Source organism: Ursus americanus, chromosome 15, assembly GCF_024610735.1.
Source record: "Ursus americanus isolate L20-20 chromosome 15, mUrsAme1.1.p, whole genome shotgun sequence".
Lineage (NCBI taxonomy): Eukaryota > Metazoa > Chordata > Mammalia > Carnivora > Ursidae > Ursus > Ursus americanus.
The window spans coordinates 56,415,664-56,434,186 of NC_142141.1; the positions used below are offsets into that span (position 1 = coordinate 56,415,664).

Genomic DNA, 18,523 nt, shown 5'->3' on the forward strand with positions numbered 1-18,523 from the left:
TCAGATTTTCTGTGGATGTTTTTCCAACTTACAATAGTTTGTGTTGCATTGTATCGATTAGAATTGGAATAACGGAGTAAGGAAGAGAGGGCCTGCTGTTTCTTGCTTTAAAATGACATGCATTTGAAATATCCCACTGAGGCTTCCATTACTACTCCATATCTGATTAGCCTGTTATTATTACCTTTAAACCAGCTGATAAATCATTGATAAAGTCTTATCACAACCGCCTGGAACTATTAAGTCACTCAATTTAATTTTTTTTCTAATTTTGTCATGTTTCTATTGCTTAAATTTTCAACTAACTACCTTATTTACTTGTAGAAATACTTTATTTTTATACCCTTTTTCAGTCACATTATATAATGCCTAAGATTAAGAAAAAATTAAAGGCAAAATATGAGCACATCATTTAATATGTAAGTGATATAGTCTTCATTGTTTTTATTCCAAGTGTAAGTTTAAAAACTTTTGATTTCTGCATTTTGGATTTTGTTGTGAGAAGGAAGGATGGATAAATAATTATATATAAATGGATAAATAATTATATGAAAACCTAGATAGGGGTGTGTGTGTGTGCATGTGTGTGCGTGCACACACACACACACACACACCCATCTAGGTTTTCATTTAAGAAGAGTGTCTCCTTGCTCTTTGCTGGCCTCCATCTGCGGGGGAACTGGGTCTCAGAAGGCACGGTGGGAGAGCACTCCTCTGCCCTTGAGATTGTTGGCCATCAAACTTTACACCACACTTGACTGTCAGAATGATGAGGAAACCAGACATGAGTGGGGAATATTTGACTGAAATAAATTACTCTCTCCCAGCCATGGGAGAAGCATGCCCTGCCCGGCTTCCCACGAAAGCTTCTATTTCTAGGGTGGTGTAACCGCTTGTAATGTTTGGTCCTCCACTAGACGAGAATTGGACACCACCACGGGACAGAGGAATTTCCACCTTCGGAAGCACAGGGGTGGCCTCTCATGCGTCTTACCTCCATTTGTCTTAAAAAGATAAAGCATAGTGAGTCTGGGAAGCACGAGGATGGTGTCTTTTTAAAGCCCTAATTATTGCAAACACAACAATGTTAGGAAGAGGAAATGACACAGTAGATGAGAAGGTGCTGGAAAGAGAAGGGGCAGAGTGTCAAGAGGCTACCGCGGCCATTCGGCGAGGACACTGCCTGCCGTTTCCTCCTGAAGCACGTCGAAGACACCTAGTGAACACTTGTTTGCGTGATTTGATTTTTTTTCAGGAGCATAATCTTAGTTTACTGAGACTCAGACCACTGTGTGTGAGGTCTTGAGAGATAATTACACACTTGACATGGTTTAATAAACCCCACCATCTGCACGCTATTAGGTGCTAATTTTGAAAGCTTTGGTCAAGAGGCTCCAAAATACCGTCTCTTCGTGGTTGCCTGGCAGTGAGTCATAAAAGGCGAGCTGATATGCAGGAAGACCTAGAAGCACAGGAGCAAAGGGCAGGGAAAGGACTCTCCCAGGAGAGGACGGCAGAGAACAGAAGAGAGGAGAGAGAGGGGTAGAGAGTGGAGGAGGTGAGGGAGAGCCCGCGGCCGCTGTTCTGAGAACATGCAAGAACCTGACACACAGCCCAGTCCAGTTATGTGGAGGAAATGCCATTTTCTTCCCTGTCTTCCCAATAGACCTACACCCAGAGATTCTGATCCAACTGGTTCTGGGTGGGGCTCAAGTATCAGTATTTTTGAAAGTATTCTAAGGATTTAATTCTAATGGGAAGCCGGGATCGGGGACCTCTTAGGGTTTTGAGAGCTGAGCAGCAAGCCTGGATTTTGTTTGGGTAGGTTTGAGAAGTAGGTAGGCTGCCCCTCAGAAAAGCGTGGGCAAAGGCTCCCTCTGTTTCTCTCGCCAGCATTTGGCTGAGATGTCTACCAAGCCCTCTGCCCCGATTCTGTTTATTTGTGTGTCCATTTCCTGACATCCACAAGCTCAGAAAGTGACATGATTCGTGTTTCTGTTCCCCAGTGTCTAGCATAGGAATTTACCCATAGAAGATACTAAACTTGATGAAATGCATCAGGTGGCCCAGACAATGAAAAGAGAGGGACATTCAGGGAACAGGCAGGCCCCGTGGGCTGGAGCTGAGGGATTTTGCAGAGGGTGTGAATGGTAAGCCGAAAGGTAAACGGAGGTTTGACTGGGGAGGGGCATGGATACTAGCAAAAGAGGGCTTTATCAAGAATAATAATAATAATAATAATAATAAAATCGGAGTTCTCCTAGCCTTACTAATCAGCAGATATGCTTGTTAAATATGGATTCTTAGGCGCATCCACTGAAAATTCATATTCAGAAGGTCTGGGCCAGGAGGCAGGGGGAGGAGGGCCAGAATCCCTGAATTCTCAGATGAGTCTTTGGTTAACTGGTTTATGAAGCACTGCCCTTGGGCACGGAGGCTGGGGACAGCTTTGGGGCAGAAGAGTACCACGCCCAAGCCCTACTGACATAGGGGCAACGGCCTAAGCTCTGGACTTGGGTCTTGTCACTGAGGAGCGCCGAGATCAGTGTGAGGCCAGCCAGCTGCCTCGTGCCAGCACACACACTGGAACCCCACCCCACTGACGGGCTGTTGAGTTGCTACCGACCCATTTGATCACAAGGAATCTAAACCTCTTTTTGTTTGCTTCCCTACCTCTAAGTTCAGTTTTCCCTCTATTCTGAGAGCAGTTTAAAAGAATCGTGGAAATCCCATTGGGTGCTCTAATTAGAACCCATCATTTTAGAAATGGGGACCCAAAAAGATGATGGGTCTCCCTCCCCAGGTCCGACAGGCAGAAAGTGGCTGCGGTGCCAGGTGTTGGTGAGAGATTGCTGGGGGCATTCATCAGGGGTATCTCATCGGGGAATGGGCTCTCTGCGTGCCCTGCCCAGCCCACCCCATGGGCTGATCTTTGCAGGTTGGGTGACTTCAGCCCCACAAAACATCCTAGGTGCTCATCTGGCTTCCTTTAGGACAGTTTCCGGGTCACTCAGTATTTAAGTAAGACTGCATGTATTTTAATCGGGGATTCTCCAGATCAATAACGGCTCCCTGAAACACATGTAATTTTAAAAAAGGAACAAAGGAAGGAAGGAAGGGGAGAAGGGAGAGAGAGTGGGAGGGCGGGGAAGGGAAGAGAAAGAGAAACAAAACAAGTTTGATCTCATTCTTAAAACTGTCCCATACGCCTTTGGTGGGTCACGTCCCCATCAGGATGTCTTTCTAAAAAAGATGGCCCCAGGAGGTAGTCTTTAATTACCAACCCCCAAGCTGAGTGCCCCCTTAACTACAAAGCACCAAATGACAGGGAGTACGGGAAGGGGTAAAGACAAGAGCCAAGAGAACAAAGAATCAGCAGGTCCACGCACACGTATTGGTATCGGTTGAGCCACGTGTCTTCGTGACCTTAGCTGTTTGTGTGAAAGGCTATCCATGCTGTGGAATGAGACACAGAAAGTCTTCCTTTTGATTTCTTCATGTAGCAAGTGCCCCAGCTTCACCTCGGGAAATGATCAGCCTCAAAGAAAGGAAAACAGACTATGAATCCACTGGCAGCAATGCCACTTACCACGGAACTAAAGGAGAACACACTTCCAGGAAAGACACCATGACAGGTGAGCACAGCCACGTGCCTTCTGTCCTCAGAGTTGGTGACGTGATCCGGGACAGGGCCGAGGGCCGGGACACGAGACTTCGAGCCACGTTCAGCAGCTAGCGGATCGCTTGAGAGCTGACAGTAAGGGTTCTCGGGAATTGGGGACAAGGAGATTAAGGCAGAGGAATAAAAACTGAGTATCTTATACCTGAAAATAACTAAGAGAAAATGTTCTCTCTGCACATTTTATTCTGTCTTTCACCTCTCACCTCCCCCTGTCCTTCTTGCTTGCCCAGCTCATCATATTCCCTCAAATTAGAGAGAGGGGTCAGGATAGCTTTCTTCTTAGCTGGCATAATCCGGAGTGGAGAGGACTCAAGATGGTGGGTGCACTGTAGCCAAGCTTTGCCATCATGAATAGAAGGAAGGGGAAATGGATAAGAAAAGAAGGGGAAGCAAGGAGAGGGGGACAAAGAAAGAGGACTTCAGGGCCCACAGAACTCCTGCTGAGACATTTTCTCTTCTTGACATGAAACCCATCTCTTACCATGACAGACTCCCAAGAAGATGCATTAGAACCAATAATCACAGTATTTGTGTGGATGCATTGATGTTTTACGCCCTCCATCCCTCACTGCCCCAATCGTATCCCTTGTCTCTCTCTTCTCATCAGCTGAGACTCCAGCAAGGCCACAGTTGGCGCCCGTTGCCACCCATCCAACATGCACTGCCCGGCCTTTCTAATAACGAGTCTTGCCCTTAACTCCCTTCTGTTCTCTAGAACTCTCCTTGTTCCCATTCATCATCCCCTCCTGGCCCGCCATACACTTTCCCCTACCCTGCTTTTCCCTTCCTCCAAGAAGCAGGACTTGGGGGTGTTGGTGTGGAGGGAGTTATGCCTTGAAAGCCGAGCTGCAGAGCCAACAGGATCTCTAAGGGGTCCCACCACCTCTCTGCCAGGTGGAAGTGTGGATGGGTCCCTTATGAAATGGGCCATGAAGAATAGGGTTTTAACCGAGCATAGCCAGAGGAGGCCATTCATAAAACTGGGGTGTGAAGGCCATAATCCTAAACAGACACTGAGACCTTCTTATCAAGAGGATGTTAAAAGTGTGAGTTTCTCGGATATTATTTAGGTGTAGACCTGAAGGGAAGCAGAATAGACAAATTGGATGATTTATTAAGATGTCTTCCAGACCCAGGCCATTTAAGATAAATTTTTCTAATGGTAAATGCATTTACCCCCTAGGCAGTGTTTTCCATGGTAACTCAGCACGACTGCAGAAGAGAAAAGCAGAGTAAACAGACACTCCTGATGCCCACCCCCGGGGTCAGCGCTCTGCCCTCCCCGTACACACCTACCAGGGAATGTCTCCGCCTCACGCCTGCATTCATTACACAGGACATATCTTATTATTCTTAGTCCCTGCTTTTCCTGCCCTCAGTGTCGCCCCAGTTGTAGACGAGCATGAACAGAGGAAGCTGTGAATCTGAATGCCAAGTCCCTAGAGTCCACACATTCAGCAGAGAATCTCATTTGTACCGGTTACTCTGGAGGAGTGACAGCAAGTTCACCTGGCCCATTTGTTTGGGGATTACGATTGCCCTAGGTAGCCACATCGCTGGCTCTCTGGGATGGCCAGTTGAGATTATTATTACAAGAATAATTCTGAAGTTGACTGCATTATTATTTAACTTTTCTCTCTTGCCCAGTAGAATCATTCAAAAGGCTATTGAATGTGGGTGTGTTTATGTTGAAATAGTTCCAATGGTACATAACCATGCCCTGCACACATAAGAAAAGAAAAAATAAAATCTAACATGTTGCTAGATGTTTAATGACAGGGATCTTGATAATTCCAGTATTGAGATATATGTCATTTTTTGAACTTATTTTAGAGGCTTAAACATCTTTGCTCTGACTTACTTTAAAAAGCAATTCAAAAAAAAAAAAAACAATTCAAAACTATATTGTCGACCATCTAGCAAGCCTGAAAGAACATTGAACATATGTTTATACAGGAAGATTCCCTTTAAGCCCAACAAGTACTGAGTAGAAGTTATTATCTACAGTGCTGGTGGTAGTGGTGGTGAAGGTGTTGGTGGTAGTGGAGGTAGTGAAGTTGGGGGTGATGGGGAACTAGTGGTAGAATGGTGGAGGTGATGGTTGAGGCAATGATGATGGAGGTGGTAATGGTGGAGGAGGTGATGGAGGTAGAGGAGGTGATGGTGGAGGTGGAGGAGGTGATGGTGGAGGTAGAGGTGGCAATGGTGGAGGAAATGATGGAGGAGGTGGAGACGGTGATGGTGGAGGAGGTGATGGAGAAGGTGGAGGAGGTGATGGTGGAGGTAGAAGTGATGATGGTGGAGGAGATGGTGATGGAGAAGGAGGTTATGCAGAAGGTGGTGATGGAACAGGCGGTGATGGTGATTGTGGAAGAGGTGATGGAGGAGGAAGTGATGGAGGAAGTGGTGATGGTGGAGTTGGAGGTGGTGACAGTGGAGTTGGAGGAAGTGATGTGGAAGTAGAAGTGGTGATGGTGGAAGGGGTGATGGTGGAGGTAGTGATGGAGCCGATGGTGATGATGGAGGAAGTGGTGATGGTGAAGGTGGTGATGGTGGAGGTATAGTTGGTGATGGTGGAGGAGGTGATGATGGAGGTGGTGATGGTGATGGAAGGGGTGGTGATGGTGGGGGAAGTGATGGAGGAGGTGGTGATAGAGGCAGCGGTGGCAATGGATAGGTGGTGATGGTGGAGGTGGAAGAGGTGATGGTGGAGGTAGAGTTGGTGATGGCAGAGGTGGTGATGGCGGAGGTGGTGATGGAGAAGATGGTGGTGGAAGAGGTGTTTACTTACCACCTTCCCCCGTGGCATGAGTAAGTCCCCAGCTAACCCGGGTGGAAGCCCGTGTCTGCATGGAAAGGGTGAATGCCCAGCTCTGGCTCTATAGCACTTTTGCACGTGCCCGTCATTTCAGCGTTGACCTGCAGATCAGATTTCTTGTGACTCCACATCAAGAGCAGTACTTGCTCTCGTTCACACTTATCCAGGGGATGCTTACAGGATGGTACATTGAAAAATACCTGAAAACTGCCATCTCCCTTGTTTCTAAGACATCAGAGGAGAGCCTCCCATTCCCCCCAAAGAAAACACTCCCTCTGCTGTGGGAAAACCATAGGAAGCTTCACCCTCAAAACGCAACGTGGGACGGCTTAAAGGGAAAGCAGGTCCTTGCCTGGGTTGAATGTCCTCTACTGAACCCTTAGACATGCAGAGCTATCTGGGCTTTTGTGCCAGGCTCCCCCCACCTGCCTTTTCTGGATTCATCATGTAGCTGAGATGGAGTCTTCTAAAATGTCTTCTCCCTTAGTGTTCTCTTGCCACCATGGAGCCCTCAGAAAGCCAGAATCAGCCGTTCACTCCGGCGTGCAGGCCGGCCATAGCTATTTCTTGCAGTCATGATTCCCCAGGAACGTTCTGTGTTCAGAAGCATGCATCCCAGGAGGGCTGTGTGAGCCCAGCGGCCACGTGGCCTGACTTTAAGATTCCCCCAGGAGATTTTGCCCTCCCATCTGAGCTTCCCAGATGCCTTTACATCAAACGGTCTAGCACGTTTTGGTTAGTCTCTCTTGTGCCTTTTTAAAGCCATTCTTATCTTCCATGTGTTGATTCCATTGGAAACTGGGGTCCGTACAAAAAAAGAAAGGCATTTCCTTAGGAGTCTCCTCTTAGGTCAGACGTAGAAGGGCTGAGCATCCACGAAGACACCTGCTTCGTGTGTCTGCCAGAGCCACAAGTTCAATCTCGGCTACACAGCCTCTTTTAAACAGGTGAAGCGGACCAAAGAACAGGAGGAGAGAACTTCCAGTAGAAGCATCTTTAGCTCAGAAGCCACCAGCGTGACCGGGAGAGGAGCGTAGGCTCTAACAGCTCATGTTCCAACAAATAAAAAATGAATTTTGTTCCAAGTAACAGAAAAAAAGAAAACCCAAAATTTCACCCTGCAGTGACATTTTTCTTCAGCAAACCGTAGCTCTGAGGGCCTATCTTCTCAGGGTTACTCTTCATTCATTCCCTCAGCAGATAAAGCCCCGACTCTGAGCGCCTGCCGAGGCCGGGCGCTGTCCCGACGCCCACACGCCGGCGAAGGTGGCAGGACAGACCGATCTCTGGCCTCACGGCGCTTCTGCTGTCGTAGGTGAAGGGAGGTGCCACGCAAGGTAGACAATAGAACAGGCTCCCCAGTGACGTAGTACCCCGCGTGGTGTTGCATATGACAGAGAAGATAAAGGGGCTCAGGAGCCGCGGGGTACCAGGTGGGCGGGCTTGCTTTCACGTGGTCGAGCAAGAGACTGAACACCAACGGGGAGAGGCAGTCCAGAGCCGGGGGAAATGAGTTCTGGGGAGAAGGATCAGCAGACACAACATCCCTGAAGACCAGCTGCACACTCTAGCGAGGAAAGAGGGCCGGCGTAGCTCGGGCTCCCTTGACAAGAAGGGAAGGAGACACAGCAGAAAATCACCCAGGGCCCCGATCCTGCGGCTCGTACCATGGCAGGGCCCTGCAGTGACCTCATCCAGCCTGTCTAGCAAGGTGGCTGGGCTCCTGGAAGTGGCGAGGGTGGAGGAGCGGGGTCGGCAGCTGGGAAGCTGGGCTGTCAGGGAAGATTCTAGAGCAGGGGTCCAGGCAAAAATACAGACGGGAGCAACGCACACCCAACCGGAGACGATGTCAGGGTGGCCTTTAAAATTCAGAATAGGCTCTCAGCTCTCACGTTCTTAAGCACAGTTTTCCAAGGGGACTTTTCCTGCACAGCTGTTAGGTGCTTTAATTAATAGTCATGGGTGGGGTGATAGGTATTACTGACTTTGGGTCTAGAGTAACTGTACCTATAAGAGAGTGGCTATGGTGTGTCATGCTATTTTGTTATTCTGTAGATGCTGGAAGCAAAAGATAAGGCTTTTTTTATTTTAGAGTGTTTTATACCCCATTGACACCTGACAGTTTTTTCCAGAACTTCCTTAAATCATGACCCTTTCACGGCTATGAGGGGAGTGGCACCCTGGACCCTTCCTCTGGGCCTGTGGCATGACCCCGAGGGTTCTAAGGGAAGTGGGCAGATGCTGCCCATGTCTTTGAAAGCTGCTGGCAAGCGGAGACCTTCCTTCCCTTCAGCTAGCCTACAGGCTGGTCCCAAGAGAGGCGGAAGGGCTCCTGTCCCCAAGTCTAGCCGGGTTCCAAAGCTGCAGCCACCCAGACATGCAGGACAGATGCAGATGGTGCTTCCTGCCTGGCCTTCGGGCCTTTGAGAAATGAACTGTCTGCAAGATGATTAAGCATTCTCTGAGCCCAAATTAGAAACTTCATTCCTGTCGTTCTCTAGCTCAGCACTAAGCTGTTCATCCAGAGGCCTGCACGCCTCAGTGCGGGAGACAAGCTTTTATTACCCGCCGGTTCTCACCAGAGAAGGAGGCAAGAATCCTGGCAAGATGCCCATCTGCTTGCTGCCCTGCCCCTGTCTACAGTCTGAATGTGATTGCAAGGAACTCCCACGCCGTGGGGATTTGATAGAATACCTAACTGCTCCTCTTTCTTATATCTGCATACAAAACGAAGTGTCCAGAGCCAAAGGATTCTTCCCCGTGGCATGGCACTTGGAATGCGCCCCGAGAAACCAAGCTTTGTTAGGGCGAGAACTTGCCTCGATCGCCATTATTCCTCACTTGAAATCTTGCTTTCTTTGCTAATACTTTTGTTTCCCTCTTGCTTTCAGCTCAAAACACTGGAATTTCAACTTTGTATAGGAATTCCTATGGTGCGCCCGCTGAAGACATCAAACATAACCAGGTAAAGGAGACGCTCATGTTTGTGTTCATTTTCCCCTTCGACTCGCATGAAATATCCTGGAATTGGAAAAAATAAATTAGCTTCTACAGAACACACGTGAAGGACTGAAAAAAGAAAATAACATTCCCTGCTGCCGTCCACTCACACGTAACACAGCGTCTGTGGGGTGGCGGCAGTCATCAGAACGGCCTCACATTAGAAAACAGTCTTTGATTTCACTACAACCACTCGCTTCATTCGGTGGTAGCAAGTTCTCTACTATGATCCCAAACAAAAAGCCTCAAATACATAAGTAGAAGATTCTGGTTACTAGACAATATTGTGTGATTACTAGACAGGGATTCGGTAGCTCCCGTAACTCGACTGGTTCTCATCTGGAAGAAAGCATTCTTTCTACATGATAGTTACCAATAAAACAGAGACAACTGTTTTAAGTGGGGTGCGTTGAGGAGTGCCCTCCTGCTCAGTCTAGTTGGGGGACCGGCAGCATCAGCACCCCACGGGAGCTTGTTGGAAGAGATTCTTCTCGGACCCCTGCCCCAATCCGTCTGATGCAGCAAACGCATCAGAGTTGCATTTTATCAAGACATTTAGGTGCTTCGTGGGCATGCTCACGTTTGAGGAATGCTAAGCAGTAGGTCCTTCAAGGACTGGGCTAAGTGTGTGTGTGTTTGTCCTCTTCGGCAAACATTCGCTGAAGGCTCCTTTTCTCTGTGGTTTTGTGGGAACTGCAGAAGCAAAAGTAGAGCCTTTGCTCCTTCACTGATTGATAACTTCATAGGTTTGCCCCCTATAGGAGTCACTACAGAAAGACGGGCATTCCTCCTAACCGTTGGCTACTAATAACCATTGCCAGAGCTGGCTTCTGAGGCTGCTCTAGATTCCTGCCCTAAGTCAGGAAAGTTGGGCTGGAAGATAGATCTGAAAGCTGTTTGTTTGATCGCAATAACCAGATGACAGTAAACGTCGGGGGAATGTGCTGGTTTTGAACATTTCTCAACACCTGGCAAGGCAGCATCTTTGTAAAGGAAAGGGACCCACTCCTAGCAGATAGAATATCTTGTGCAGGACCATTTCCAAGAGAAGGAGGAGGAGGACACGAAAAGTATCCCCTCGGCCTTAAATTACCTTTTTCTCTAATCACCCGTCATCAGGAGAAATGGTAATGGATAGACAAGTTATCTCATTGCTCTGAATGTTCCAGGCCATGTGCAGCCACTCTGGAAGACATCTGGTGTTGTTAGCAATCCCCTGGTGAATGCCCAGTCCCCACGGCCTGCCTGACATGTTGCTAACATCTACTTCACCTCCCTCAGTTCTGGTCTTTGCTAAAAGCAAAGGGGTCAGTGAGTAAATAAATAAGCGCGTGCGTGCTGAACAAGTGATCTCCGGGGTGGCCAGCAGCTCCCCACATATCAACATGTCTGCTCAAACACAAAGGAAAATGGAAACAAAATGTATTGGAAATGCCAACTTCAGTTATGGAAACCAACCTTTATCTTTCAGCAAATACCGGATACAGTGAGAACTGTCTGTAGCTCTTAATGATACTGGTCAGGATGTGATAGGACCCTGACTTTGCATCCCAGAGCATAGGAATAGTTTTTAGTCTCTGCAGGTTCAGAGAAGCTCATCACAGGAATTGGCTTATTCTATACCAGCCTTTCTCTCCCTGGATTGCACTATTGTTGGCGGTGAAGAAATGCCCTGGTGTGGCCCAGAGGTCCTTGGCATCTTACAGGGTGGCTGCTGTAGTTTGCTTAGGACAGCTTGCGATCTAGATTTACAGGATGGTCCACAGTGGCTCTCAGGGGCACATTCTTTTCACCTGAGCCTATTCTGAACAATTAAGCAAATTGGAATTAATGCGCTAAGATGGCACCCCTGCTGGGAAAGTGAGCACAACCTAGTGTAGCCTTTTCCCCAGCGTGCCCCAGAATGTACTCAGCCTCCATGTGAATTGTCAAGGCCACAGTGCCCCAGGTGAATGCTGGGAGACCCAGCCTGGATGCAGTGCAAGCTCGGCGCCCCTTGTCAACACAGGGGAGATGCTACCAGCAGGCCAGCGGTTGAGCTGAGTCCCGAGGTGGCAGCTCACGGCCATCATCATTCCCTGAGCAGTCCAGCATAGGGAAGTAGATGAGTGGACTATTAACCTCATTCTAATATCAAGCAACATTTTAAAATACCCACTAGAAAGAGCTGTTTTTTTCCCCAAAAAAATTCCAAGTAAATCATTACGACACTGCAGGCAACTCTAGTGTTACTGGCCTAAACTTTGGCTCCCCTTGCAGCTTTCCTTGCTGGGAACTCAGGAAGGGGTGGCCATCCTAACCATTTGAAAGAGGAGGAGATTCGGTTCTCTTCCAGTTGGGTAGTTCTAGAGACAGCCTTGTACACGGCCTTCGTGATTTGGATTTTCTGGCCGTGTGGGCGTGGCCGACAGTCCAGATGGATGGAATGGTTTCATTTTTGGAACTTTCCTCAGTTAAAAGTGACCTCACAATCTCGCAGCTAGCGAAAGACCAGCTTGAACAATGTAACCAGGAGGGATATGCCAGGGTCCATTCCATTTCCATGCTGATGCTTGTCCTCTCCTGAGCGCTCTTGTCTCCTGGCTGTCTCAGTCACCAGCTGGGCCTCGTGAGCTTCACAGAGGAAGCTAGACAGTGACTCATCTCCAAGAAGAAGCATTTCACGGAGGGAAACTGGTTTGAGGTAGGTCTCCAAGGGGAGACGAAGGCCATGAGAGTTGGAATGAGGCCCCAGCCCAGGACGCAGGGCCAAGCGAGGGTCCAGGGCAATAGCCGTGAGCCAAGCTTTCCATGACTCAGTGGAAAGAGAGCCGGGCGGCTACTCAGCTATGGCACTCCCCATGAGACCACCCGGGACTCCAGTCTCATTTTCATTGAATTCCAAGCCTTGGTACTTCTAGAAGAAACAGCCATCGGTGTGCAGTAAGGTTCGTGGTCCTCAGTTTTTATGACTCCAGTCAACTGGTTGCAGACGTCATTTTAATAGTTAACTAACTATACTCTCCAAAAATCCTACTGAGCTTCTACTAGTCTATCCCCTATATAAAGAAACTATCTATCTAGCAACAGACTTTTGTATTCATGAACTAAGATAAAGGGGTTTGGTGTTTTGATGGCAACCATCAAACTATTACATCAAAACAGCATCTTGAGGTCCTGGTCGGTGTCCTCAGTTTCATTGCCAAGTGAGCAGAGCAGGTAAAAATGTCCCCAGAGATGAGGAGGTAAGGGAGGATAAGGGTTTGCTTTTGGTCACCCAGCTCAGAAAAGGCGAAGACGCCAACCTGGTTCATTTGCCTTCTTGTCCCATTTGCCCTCCTCCATACCAGTGGTTCTCGATTTTGAGCACAAGTCAGAATGCCCTAGATGACTGCTAAACACAGATTACTGGCCTCCAACCACAGAGTTTCTGACTCAGCATGTAGTTTGCATCTCTAACAAGCTTCCAGGTGATGTTGATGCTGCTGGTCTCAGGACCAGACTTTGAGAACCACGAATCCTTAACACGTGACCTTTTCCATTGTATGTTAACACTCTTGAGTCTTCAACTTTTGCTGTGTGGTGAAGTTTGAAGATCTGTAATGGGCAGCTATTTCCCTTTATTAGAAATCAATCCAGTTTGTCGGCAAACCCAGTGAGGAGTAAACAGTTTTCTCATTATGCTCACAGAGTTGGGGGGTGTGGAGAAGTGGCCCTGTCCTTCATAATTTAAACTAAACATACTCCTATTGGGGAAAAAAGTTCAATAACAAAGACTTTATGGTAGCCAAAGCCACAGGAAAGAGCACCAAGAACATGGACCCCAGCCAGTATCCCCACGTGAGCCGGCTGGTGGCACCCCCCACCCCAAAAAGGACGCTGCCTTAAGGCAAAAGCAGGCAGCAGCCTCAGGGTCCTTGGGTGTGGTGGGGCTTCTCTGAACCACACAGACACTCAGATTCAGAATACACTGCTGCTGCACATGCACCTCGTTCTGCTTCCTTCATGGAAGTCTGCTTTATGCGAACAGTGCGACAGAAAAAAATGCATTTATTTTTAGCTCCTCTATGGGGAGGGCTTATATTTGGGAGCATTTTATCTGTCTAATTTTGAATACTGTCAGATAACCCCTTAGAGTAAATTACAAAATATAGCCAACACTCCCAGTGCAAGTGTACGTCCATAGTCCACATCTGCACCACGAGGCCAGTGAGCAAACTTAATCCCTCCAAGCGCAGCATGGCCACCCGTCACCCATCCCGGAGAGTCATTTACACACACTCTCCGAACTGCAGGACTAAACCTTAGAAGGGGTTGACATGAGACTTTATGACCAATAGAGATGAATTGAAAAAGGCAATTCCGCAAGGTAAGAGACTAAACTTGTGCCCAACCTAAAGACGTCCACCAACCAGAGGGAACCTGGTGACAGTAAGAAATTTGAAACAGGCCATGCAAAAGCCTGAAAAAAGCAGCGGCTGTGGAGGGGAGCCTGTGAGTGATTTCCCCTTCAGATCTCCCCGTCCCCGGCTACTGGGACCAGCACAAAGAAGTGAGAGCTCTCCTAGGGTTCCTTTGTCCATTGGCCTCCATTCTTATTGTAGAATGTGGAGTTAACTCAGTGAGGCTGCCCTCTGAGGATGGGCCACTTGGACGCAACTGAAACTGTGTTCGTGTGGGGTGGAGAGAATGCGGGCTTTAGAGTCAGCCAGACATGGGTTCAAATCCTGGTCTCACAACACCACTAGCCATGATCTCCTGGACTACTTTCTTAATCTCTGAGCTTCAGTGTCTTCATCTATAAAGGGGGAATTGGATGGATGGATGGATGGTTGGATGAATGGATGGATGGATGGTTGGATGAATGGATGGATGGATGGTTGGATGAATGGATGGATGGATGGATGGACAGATGGATGGTTGGGTAGGAAGATAGAGAAAGAGGGAGGAAGAGAAGGAGAGATAGATGATAGATGATAGATAGATAGATAGATAGATAGATAGATAGATAGATAGATAGATATAGATATGTTTCTGGCTATTTAAAGGTTAAACAAAGAGGAATTTGTTAAATGTTGGACATAGTCCCCACTGACATAGAAACACAGTAAACTCTAGCTCCCTCCCCGTGTGATTTTTCTAAACCACCCAGCTCCAGCCCTTTGTATGCTTGATGCTTAGGTCACAGAACAGTGTTGGAGTGCAGAAGTTCAGTGTAGCCCCCAGCTCTTCAAAGAATAGCACAAGGCACCTCAGCCTAGCCAAGAATTTCATATACCTGGTCTTGTTTAATTACAGATGCTGAAGATTAATTCCAAATGTCCTTCTCACGGCCAGGCTCCTAGGCTAACAGCTGTTTCGCAGGTAGCCCGACACATCACTTATCAGCCACCACTAACTGGAAGTGCGGGACAGAGTGGATGGCAGCTCTGATGAAGTTCACCACTTCTTTGAAGAATAGGTCAATTACTAGTGTAAATCAATTACATGTAAAAGAGGGAGTTTCACTTACTTGAGAGAAGAATTATATGCAGGTCATTAGAAGCATTCATTTACACACAACGTGCTAATTACAAATCATTATCTATTAACTAGGACCAATTTCTATAGGATGTTTCCATGCTGAGCCTTAGTTAAATTAATAGGGAGTTACTGAATCTGCTTGGAGGTGATCAAATGGTGTTTCTTTGAGAGTGTTCCATCATTCACAGCAGATCTCTTCCCCAATTATTGCCATGAGCAGAGCTTCATGCATGAATGTGTGCACTAGCTTTGGGGGGGTGAGTTCTGCTCACTTTAGCGGCACAGTGCTCCAAAAGGGATCCCAGAGGCAGTCAGAAGGAAAGGGAATAGGCAGTGCCCCACATACAAGTGCTAATTATCAGCCCGTGAACACTCTTGGTCTTACTATCCTTAAAACCAAGCAGAGGGAGCTAATTCTTGACTTTACATATCTCAAGAAGCTCCTGTGACCCCTTTAGCCTTTCAAGTCCCCGACACCAGACAGGAATGTGCAAAGGACAAGAGGGCAAACAATGAGTACTGGGGTGGGCTGAGGAACACCAGAGAGTACTGAAGACCCTTCCCCGCTAACCAGAAGCTTCATAATCCCACAGCATGCTCAAGTTCAATCAGTTCTTAATTAAACCGAGTTGGGAAACATGTCAGTTCTTCTGAGTATATTTGGAGTGGATCCCCTCTTTTCATTACATGCTTTTCTGTGTATCCTTTTAAGGCTATGGTCCCTGATCACTTAGGCAGGTGCGATGGAATGGCCCTACCAGTGGGAAGCCTCCATCCTCCAGAGAGGTATTGATCACAGCCCACTGCACTGGCAGGAAGATCCCCGAGTGACCATTAGACCTTGTACATCTTCCCTGTCTCTTTGTCTGGGATCGCAGCACCCAGGTGTAAGAGAACAAGTGCAAGAAAGAAGAAAATCAACTACTTGTGTTCTATAATGTCTAGTCTATACCTCTTTCATATAAACAAGGTAATCTAGAGCACTGGGTTTTATACGCAACTAATGAATCATTGAACACTACATCAAAAACTAATGATGTACTATATGTTGGCTAATTGAGCATAATAAAAAATTAATAATTTAATTAAATTTAAAAAAATTTTTTAAAAAGGTTATCTAGTAACAAGTCCAGTGATTAGGTCAGTTTGGCAATTCCTTGAAGAGTTAAACATCGAATTAATGAAGGATCCAGCAATGCCATTTCTAGGTACCTACCCCCAAAACTGAGGTACTGGTGCACCCCCATTCATGACAGCATTATTCACGACAGCCAAAAGGAGCAAACCACCCAAGTGGCCATCAACAGGTGAATGGATAAACAAAATGTGGTCTACTGATATAATGGAATATTGTTCAGCCTTAAGAAGGGACGAGATCCTGTCCCATGCTACAATATGGATGGCTTTTGGGGACATTATGCAAAGTGAAAGAAGCCAGACACAAAAAGACAAATATTTAATGATGCCACTTATATGAGGTGTCTAGAATAGTGAAATTCAAGAGAGACAAAGTAGAATGATGGCTTCCATGGGCTGAAGCAAGGAGGAAGATGGTGAGTTATGCTCCATGGGTAATGAGTTTCTGTTTGAGGTTCATCACCTCAAAGTTCTGGAAATGGATACTGGTGATGGCCGCGCCGTACCTTAAATACGCTTAATGCCACCCAATTGTACATTTAAAAGCGGTCAAAATGGCAAATTATATGTTATGTCTGTCTTCCCATAATCATAATTTTTAATAAAGATTGTGTAGAATGCTAGCGTGTGGACCCAGGAACCAACTTTTAAGAGGAAGGGCAATCAGCAGTTGGCGGTATTTGGAGACACGCCATGCTGGCCGACGCACAGGTGGAGGCCCAGCCTCCCTAGAAGGCTCGAGCGCCTTGGCCCTGGGGAGGCAGCATCAGGGGAAAGCAGACCAGCCCAGGTGGACCTTCTTTTCTGTGCAGGTTCCAGCACAGCCAGTCCCACAGGAGCCCAGCAGGAAAGATTACGAGACCTACCAGCCGTTTCAGAATTCCACGAGAAACTACGACGAGTCCTTCTTCGAGGACCAGGTCCACCATCGCCCTCCCGCCAGTGAGTACACCATGCACCTGGGACTCAAGTCCACCGGCAACTATGTCGACTTCTACTCCGCTGCCCGTCCCTACAGTGAACTGAACTATGAAACGAGCCACTACCCCGCCTCCCCCGACTCCTGGGTGTGAGGAGCGGGCGGCACGAGGCGCTCCGGGAACAGTGCATGTGCATGCATACCACAAGACATTGCTTTTTTTTTTCCCCTGCAAATTTAGTTTGTTAAAGCCTGTTCCATAGGAAGGCTGTGATAACCAGTAAGGAACTATTAAGAGCTATTTTAGAAAGCTAAATGAACCGAACGTTAACTTGGAAGTCAGTAGGAAGCTGAAGTGATTCTAAACATGACGTCGTACAACACCTTTCTAGTTGGAGCTCTAGAGGATAAAAAGTGCTTTATCTTGAACGTGGCGGGAGGCAGCAGAGGAGACGGGCGGGGTGGCGGGGCGCGAAGGTTACCGTTAAGCACAAGGGGCAGTGTAGTTCACACACTTTAGAGGGACGGCTTCTCACGCTTTGTTTACTCTCTTCATCCGTTGTGATTCTAGGCTTCAAGTTGCATTGGGGTTCCTCTGTACAGCAAGATGTTTCTTGCCTTTTGTTAATGCATTGTTGTAAAGTATTTGATGTACATTACAGATTAAAGGAGAAAAGCGCATTGTGTATATTACACCATGCGGCAGTGTTTCCTCATCTATGGTTCTAAATATTGCTTCAATTTCAAACTTTTGAAAGATGTATGGATTTCCAGTTTTTCTTTTCTTTTCTTTCTCCCAGTATGTTTTAACAAAAAAAAAAAATGGGAAAAAAAGGAATATTTAGCAGTATTGTTCGTTCTGATATGTGAGTTTGTTTGTGGCAACTAAGCAAAGCATTCAGCAGTTTCTGACAATTAACATACATCATTCCACACTCCTTGTCAACAAAGTGCTTTTTCACTGCCTAAAATTTTAGATGTAGATATTTGAAATAGATTTTTTCATTTATACCAGTTTTCTTTATGATGATACAGTGTTAAAAGAAAATAAATTACAATTGATCTGTCATCCATATTTGCTAAGAATGTCTATTTCCAAGGACCTATCTTACAAAATGCACATTCTTGCTTGTGTGTCTGTGTGTGTGTGGGTGTGTGTATGTCCCCGTATGTATAAAAATGACCTGTGTGAGATTTTATTTTGATAGAAGCTATTTCATTTGCTGTCCATCTTGTACAAGCTTTGTTTCTGGTTTTGGGTATAAATGTACATCCGTTTATTCCTCTTGTGCTCCATCTACTCTTCTGACCATCTAGTGACTCAGGATATTAGGCCAGTTGAAGTGAAGTTATAGGATTTTCACACATTCACACATTCTTGGATACCACCTCTTTCTACAGGTCCATTTCCTTCCACGTTTTATGCCCTCAGAACACAATAAACCATGGCCAACACAATAATTTC

General features: G+C 46.9%; 1 protein-coding gene across 2 annotated transcripts in view; it reads left to right on the forward strand.

Annotated features, from left to right (window-relative positions):
* The window catches only part of CTNND2 (catenin delta 2), an 886,309-nt gene extending 868,176 nt beyond the window's left edge, over positions 1–18,133 (forward strand). For both annotated transcript variants that reach the window (XM_087867974.1, XM_087867973.1), the window contains 3 exons: positions 3,504–3,635; positions 9,392–9,465; positions 16,952–18,133. In XM_087867974.1, coding sequence (XP_087724100.1) covers positions 3,504–3,635; positions 9,392–9,465; positions 16,952–17,212 — 467 coding nt within the window. In that variant the 3' untranslated portion in view covers positions 17,213–18,133. The remainder of the gene's footprint in view (positions 1–3,503; positions 3,636–9,391; positions 9,466–16,951) is intronic.
* Positions 18,134–18,523: the final 390 nt, after the last annotated feature.